Here is a 7393-nt window from a genome sequence, read left to right on the forward strand (position 1 = left end):
TGCTGAGCACAGCAGCTCTACACAGCTCCTCAGCTGGCATCACACAGCCACATTCCCCATCTACAGGGCTATAAAACATAGCTGGAGTTTCTCCTGACCATCCCAGGATGCTGCAGAAGAGGCATGCCCAACACCTTCATGGACAGGAGCCATCAATTCTCACCAAGCTGCAGCCAAAAGCCACAAATCCGCTCTCATGGTCACCCCTGTGCCAGCACGTCCCCATCTCCACACCTCTCTTGTGCTAGGGCATGAGCCCTCTGGTGAGCTCCAGTTTTTCCACCTCAAGCATCCAGACTCATCTCTTGAAGGAAGCACCTCACCACTCCCAGGCTGTGTGTTGTTTTTGATGCAGCTTCTGCTCAGCCTTTATTTGGAAGTCAGTGGAGCTGGCAGCGCTGGCATTGCAGCCAGGCCGGCAAAGCTTCACCGCTCCTGCCTCGCCACAGCTAAGTCTCATCCCATGGATGCTTCAGCCAGGGTCCAGAGCAGCTCTGCAGCCAAGGCGCTGCTTCTCCTCCCTGCCAGCTTCTGCAGCAGGAGCTGAAGAGTCCTTTCCATACCCACAGAGATGCTGTGCCAGGGACAGCTTCTGCTCCCAATGGCTCTGGCTCATGGGGACACAGCAGCCATTGGCAGCAGGGACACAGTGCCCCTGGGATGCTCCAGCACTGCCAGGAAAGCGGAGCTGCTGAGAAAGACCTTCAGAGCAAACTTCAACAAAAATCATCGCATGTCAAAGCGTATCTCCTGCCTACGCATCATTTCCAAGTCACAAGGAGACATTTTGCAGATCGGAGTTGGAAATGAGCACTTAATGAATGACTGGCTTTATTTATTTTTATAAGTCCTCAGGCGAGTCCCAGTGGGTGCTTTGACCTCCTGCCCCAGGCACCCAGCACCTGCTGACCCCACCCCTGCTCATCTCCATGGAGCTGCTCATCCACCTCCAGCCAAGCTGGGTGGTTCCTCCTTTACTCAGTGTTGCTTGGGACCATAAATGCCAAATCTGTCAGCACTGATGGGAGGACACTCCCACACAGCTGCACTTGGGGCAGGTCTCCACCCTGCTCCCAGAGCATCACACCCAGCATCCCTGGCCCCATGTGAGCTGACTACACAGCACCCAGCCATGCCACCACACCAAAGGCAGTGTGGGTGCTTTGCCTCCAGCTTGGGCAGGGTTTAAGGAGCACTGGGGGGTGATGGAGCCAAAATGCCCCATCAGTCCCCACCATGTCCCCAGTGAAGGAGCTCAGTGCTGCACTGAATGGAGGCTTTAGCAAAGCTCGCCTTGCAGAGCCAGAGAAAGCAACCGATAAACCCAGAAAGCAGAAGAGATTCAGCAGCTGACAAAACCTCATTTCACAAGGAATCCTCATAAAACCAAATTAATGTTGAAGGATGAAGGCAGGTAAACCTCCCACAGTTAAGTTCAGGCCACTGAGACTCAGTTTAAATCTCTCAGCAGTTCTGATTTAATCAATGCATTTCCAAGTGAAATTAGATGAAGTACATCTCCATCACAGGAAATTATATAAGCTATCAAAGTCTGTAGGTGCAAGTCCCAGTAAGAAGAGCCACAGGAAATATTCATATCAACTCAAATTCCATTTTTAAGGAGTCACTTCAGGTCCAGAGTTTAATGTCTTTTTAGTGAAAAAATCACTCTGATGAGAACAGTGAGCCAAGGCAAGGAAGGGCCAAGCAGCAGGTTCAGGAACAACCCCACATAACCCACAGTGATTGCAAGGATGCTGGCCTTGGCCAGGAACCCCTCCCAGCAGCACCACCCAACATGAGAGGGAAGGAAGATGGAAGGGAGGAAGGATGGAAGGAAGAATAGAACTAAAACCCCTTCATTTTAAAGGAGGGGGTGAAAGCACCAACAGTGTCACACCATCCACTGATCCCACCCAACACACTCAGCCTCCAGGAATTATGCTGCTAGAAGAGTGTTGCTGTCAAACCCAAACTCTGTTGGGCTTGAACTGCTGTTGCCCACTTGTTCACCACCAGCCCTCAAGGAGAACAACAGGCACCACAACCCAGAGCAGAGCAACTCCAGCTCCTCCCGCTCAGCACACTGAGGTTCCGGAAATCTTGGTAATCTTTCCTCCCAGTCCTTCTCCCATTAGCTATATTTAAAAGCTTAGGCATGCATACATTTCCATAATGAACCTCAGACCTGCTGGAAGTCCCTTGTCTTATTCACACCCTACAGAGCTGCCCTTGGGAGCTGCCTGCAGCGCTCACCACTGCCCTGTATCCATACTTACCTTCAGACACCGAGGTAAATAAGGCGTGCTGGGAGAGCCTGAGGATCAGATTGGGTGGAGGAAGGTGGGAACACGGTCGGAGAGCTGTCCTGTGCCTGGCTGCCTTTCTCTATTACAGCCTGGGCTCTGAAGGAATATTAGCAACTCCTTTCCAGCAGAGCAAAGCCGTGGTGCTCCGGTCCCAGGAGCAGCTGGGCCGGCAGCTCGCCCGTCCCGTGTCCCTCCTGCTGAAGGCTGGCACAGCAGCTGGCACATGGGGCAGCTCCAGAGCATCCCAGACAAGTGGCAGCACCACAGCAACTCCCACCTGCCACCCCACTGGAGACACCACAACGACAAGGTGGTGGCTCTGCCGTTATTACAACAATTATTCATGCTCTGGGAAGCGGCTGCCGAAGCCCTGCTCCCCTCGCCTCATCTGGGAAATTGCTGCCAGCACGGAGGTACGAACCGCTGCATAAAAGTGCAGTTTATTCAAGCATTATTGTGGCTGTTAAGTATCATAGCCAGTGACACCAGATGAATTTCTGTGGCAATCAATCCACCCGGGAGCAGCCAGCTCAGCCCCTGTGTGGATGCAGGATGAGTAAGGACTCCTCAGTGGAGGCCATTAACTCCCACTGCTTACTGCTCTCATTACTTCCCAGACTGCAAGGCTTGCATCTTTGACGAGCGGCTGAATCTACACTTGACAGTGTGAACCTGATGAGTGAAATTCATGGAAAATGTTTTCTTTGGCAGTAACTACAAGGCCCATAAAGTTTCCACGGAGCCAATGTGCAGGGATGTATGCTTTTAATGAGTTGTTTTATACAATCGCCGAGAAATTGCAAACGGTGGTTTTACTCCTACTGCAAATCACTCCAGAGCTCAATGCTGTAAAAACTGTGGCATATTGTTTAAAACATTATATTCGTAGCTATGGAGGGGAAGTCCTCGGCAGTGCTGGAAGCGTGGCACGCTGCAGAAAGCTGCCATGCCCTGGCAGGCGGGCGCAGGCACTGACGCAGGCGTGTGCACGCACACGTATGTCTGTGCACACTCAGGAACTGACAGAGCCACTGCCACCTCCCCAAAGAACAGATTTTTGCCCCGCAGCACCCACACCTGCCAAGAGCAGAGCGGGGCTGGAGCATCCCTGCCACCTCGTAGGGGCTTTCAGGGCAGCGTTGCTCGCTCAGCCCCGCTCCGAACCGGGGAGCGGCAGCTCCCCTTCATAGGAACGAACAATTCTGAGCAATGCAGCTGCACAGGTCCTGCCCTCCCTGGCTGAGGAGCACAGCTCACCGCGAGGTCAGGCACTGCCACCGCCCCAGGCGAAAGGGATCCGACTTGAAAGGAGCAGCACGGTACCATCTCCCCGCCGCAGGCAGCCGCTCCAGGCAGAGGCTGCGCGGGGTGAAACGGGCGCTGCAAAGCTCTACTGCTGCTCCTGGAGCTATTTTTCTAGTAGTCTTAGAGAAAATGAGGAGAAATGACATGGGAAATGTCAGAAATAAAGCCAGAAGCAATTAGAGTAAGAGAGAAGGGAGAGTGGCAGGCAAGGTTAGCAGTAAAGTTATCTCTTATTAAAAATAAAACACGGAGGGACTGGAAGCTGATGAGGTGGCAGAAAGGACAGCCTGGTGCTGGGGATCCAGGATGCACAGCACAGAAATTCGCAAGGCGAATGAATCGAGGAGGGAAGCAAGCAGAGGGCTCCTGTTTCCATTGCTAAACTCTCCTCAAAAATAACAAAGCAGAGGGCGTCCTCTGTTCCCAGGATTACAGCCTTCTGCCGCGCCAGCCTTGGGCAACGGCCCTCCAGCTCCACTGGGCTTTTCACCTGACACGAAATAAATCCAAACGCGTGGCACCCTGAGAAAACCCTCGGGTGCTTTCGCCAGGAGGAATCCCTAAGGTCACTACATCACCACAGACTGTCCTTCTCACATGCAGCAGCGCATCCTGGGCTGACGGATGGACAGACATCTCCGGCGGCAGCGAGAAGGTGCTCGTGTGCCCGGGATGCCGGGATGCACCAGCCAGAGGCACGGGACAAAGACGGGGGGCACTGGAAGCCGGCTCGCCACGTGCCTCTGGAATATGCGGCTCGGCACGGGAGTGTAACAGAGGCCAAGGGCCTCCCCCAGCTGCTCAGCACAGACAAAACCTCAGTTCAGGTTTCACCCTCCCGGACTCCATCCACAGCCCGGGCAGAGGGACAAAGCCTCCAGGATTCCCACGGGTGGCGGACAAAGGCTTCTCGCATCACCGCTGGCTGTCCGTGGATTCGGGGGGCCCTGCCTGTCCCCCCCGTGCCCCCCAAGCTGCAGTCATGTTCTGCCAGAGCGCAGGGGAGCGGGGGGCGGCGCGGGGTGTTGGGATCCCCGAGGTGCTGCGTGGGGCAGGGCTGGAGCGGGGGCTACACCCACCCACCCATCCGCTCACCCCGCAGCTCCCCTGCCCACCCAGAACTGCTCCCCGGGGAGCCACAGGGCCCGCTGAGAGCTGCGGGAGTGGGATGGCCGCTCGGGACTCCTCGCCTTGGGACCCCTCTCCCCAGCAGCAGGTGATGTGCCGGAACCACCGTCCCGCTCGGTGGAGGGAATTTTGGGGTTTGACCCCTGCCCAGCACAGCCGCTCAAACCCAGGACTTTCCAAATACAAAACCGGGTTGAGGAGAACGAAATAGATCGTGGATTTCACTTTTCCTTAGGGTCTCACTTGTTTAACCCTCTGCTTCTTCTACTCGATTCCACTGAGATGGGCTCAAACCACCAAAACCCAGGTACTACCGGGGCCGCACACAGGCAGGGGCCGGGGCCAGGGCTCTCCAGCCACAGCACCATGGAAATAACAAGATTTCGGCTCAGATGACTTCGCAGCGGTAATGAAAATGTGTTACGTAACACTTTGCCTCCGTCTCCTCTGCTTTGCAATTCTCGATTAATCTCCCAAACACATCCATCCATCTCTCCGTCCATCCATTCATCCATCCTTCCATCCGTCTATCCATCCATCCATCTGTCCGGGCCCCAGACGCCCCTCCAGCCCCTTCCCCCGAGCGGCCCCCGCCGGGGCAGTCAGGGGGGAGCAAGCAGCCGGCGAGGGGACTCTGACCGCGGATCCATCTCCCGGGCAGGGCGGGCGAGCGGCGCGGGGGGAACCGGGCTGGGGGAGCCCGGCACCGCACGGAGCGCGGACCGGCCGCCTCTCCGCGCGCTCCCCGCTCCGCTCCACACACCGCTCCCCATCCCGCACCCCGCTCCGCTCCCCAGCCCTCTCCTCGCTCCCCACTCCAAGTTCACGGTTTAACTCCGCCGCTCCCCGAGCGCGCCCGGCGACGGGATGCCCCAAGCGCTGTCCCGCGGGGCCATCGCTCCCCGCTCCTACCTGCTTCCCGGGAGCCGTCGCATCCACATCGTCACGTCTCGGCCCGGCCCGGCCCGGCCCGGCGGGGCTCAGCGCCTCAGCGCTCCATCCGGGCGCGCCGCCCCGCGCCCGCGGCGGCGCTCAGCGGCGGGGCAGGCGGCGGCCGGCGGGGCGGGCATGCCCGGCGGCGGCGGCGAGGACGGGGGTCTGCGCTCCGGTGCTCCGGCCCCTCAGCGCCGGCGGGGCAGCTGCGCGCCCGCGGAGGCTGCGCGTCCCATGCGCGTCTCGGTGCGGCTCGGCTCGGTGCGGTGCGGTGCGGTTCAGCGGGGCTCGGCTCGGCTCGGCTCGGCGCGGCAGGGCTGGGCGCGCGCGCGTCTCTGCGCGCACCCGCGGGGCGGGGGCGGGGGGCCGCGGCGCGGGGAAGTTGCGCGGGGCGGAGGCGGGGGCGGAGCGCGGCCCCTCCGCGCCGCGGCCGAGCGGGGGTGGACCCGGCTCGGTACCCGAACCCAGACCCGGCTGCGAGTCCGTCTCCGTGGGGATCGCCGGGCAGTGCCGGACCCCGCGGGGGAACGGCCCGTCCCTCCCCGGGACGCCGGCTCCGGCAGCCGTTTCCCCCGCTGGAGAGCTTCTTTCCCCGGACTCCGCGAGCAGCCGCTCGCTGGCGGTCCCGGGGAGCGAAGCCCCCGGTCCGCCGGTGGGCACTGGCCCAGCAGCTCCGCACCCCGGGACCGCGGTGTCCCGTACAGCCCGTCCCCGCCCCGCGGGCAGCAGGGGAGTGCGGGTTCAATCCGTGCTTTGAGGGTAGGGCGAGGAGTCCCCCGCAGTTCGGCAGCCCCGGGGAGCCCCGGCCCGCTGCCCGGTGGAGCGGGCCCGGCTGCTTCTGCAGCGGGCTCCACCAGCCGGCCGAGCGGGCATCCTGCTCCCGGAGCGGGCATCCTACTCCCGAGCCAACCCTGGGAGAGTTTCCATCCCGATCTGCACAGCTGGCCCGCAGGTACAGTGTCGGGCCAGCGGGAGCGCGGATCCGCCACCGCCGCCTCGGGCCCCCGCACCGAGAGATAACGCAGCCACCACCGAATTCCCTTCGGCTGGAAGCGCCTTTCGTGCTCCGTGCTCGCCCGAAGACAGCCGAGCACAAAGGGGAGCGTGCGGGGAGAGGCGCTGGTTATTTTGGGAGGTGTTTCATCAGAGCCTGATGCGTTTTCTCTCTTTCCGGGGGTGCTGCCAGTGAGGAGCGACATTATTCCTGGTGTACTGTAAGAAAAGTGTGTCTCTCAAAAGCTTTTCTGTTCAGCTGCTGCAATGAAATAAGTTTTTGTATGCGTTTTGGGGATAGATTCTTCAAAGCTGCTCCGGGCTAAAAGCGAGGAGCAGAACCGTGGTGCACAGAGCCGGCACTGCTGGGATGTCCCTTCACGGGGACAAACCACCTGCGAGGAAGGGGCATGACAATGGCCATGGCTTGCTTGGCTCTGAACACTCACAGCAGAAAGCACGGCTTGTGTAGAGATGAGTCTCTCTGCTACCTTTCTGACTCACTGGGTTTCTTTTCTGCCTCCAGAGAAACTTGTTCCTCAGAGAGAAGAAGCGTCCTGTGAGCAGGGCAGCTGGATGGAAGGTCAGTGCTGACCCTTGGACACTTTGCCAGCTCCTGCTCCTCCCGTGTGCTCCCTCTGGATCGGCTCCAGCTGCTGCTGGAGGTGCTGTAGTTCAGCATCCAAATCCCCACGTTCCTCGCAGCTGGATTCCTGGTCAGAAGG

The 7393-nt window shown here is 59.4% G+C and overlaps 1 protein-coding gene across 1 annotated transcript in view; it reads right to left on the minus strand.

Moving 5' to 3' along the window:
- AJAP1 (adherens junctions associated protein 1) overlaps positions 1–5915 on the minus strand; it is a 38328-nt gene extending 32413 nt beyond the window's left edge. The window contains exon 1 of the mRNA XM_033079320.1: positions 5655–5915. Within this exon, the coding sequence (XP_032935211.1) occupies positions 5655–5683 (29 nt within the window). The 5' untranslated portion in view covers positions 5684–5915. The remainder of the gene's footprint in view (positions 1–5654) is intronic.
- Positions 5916–7393: the final 1478 nt, after the last annotated feature.

Source organism: Catharus ustulatus, chromosome 24 (genome assembly GCF_009819885.2).
Source record: "Catharus ustulatus isolate bCatUst1 chromosome 24, bCatUst1.pri.v2, whole genome shotgun sequence".
In the NCBI taxonomy this organism is placed as follows: Eukaryota; Metazoa; Chordata; class Aves; order Passeriformes; family Turdidae; genus Catharus; species Catharus ustulatus.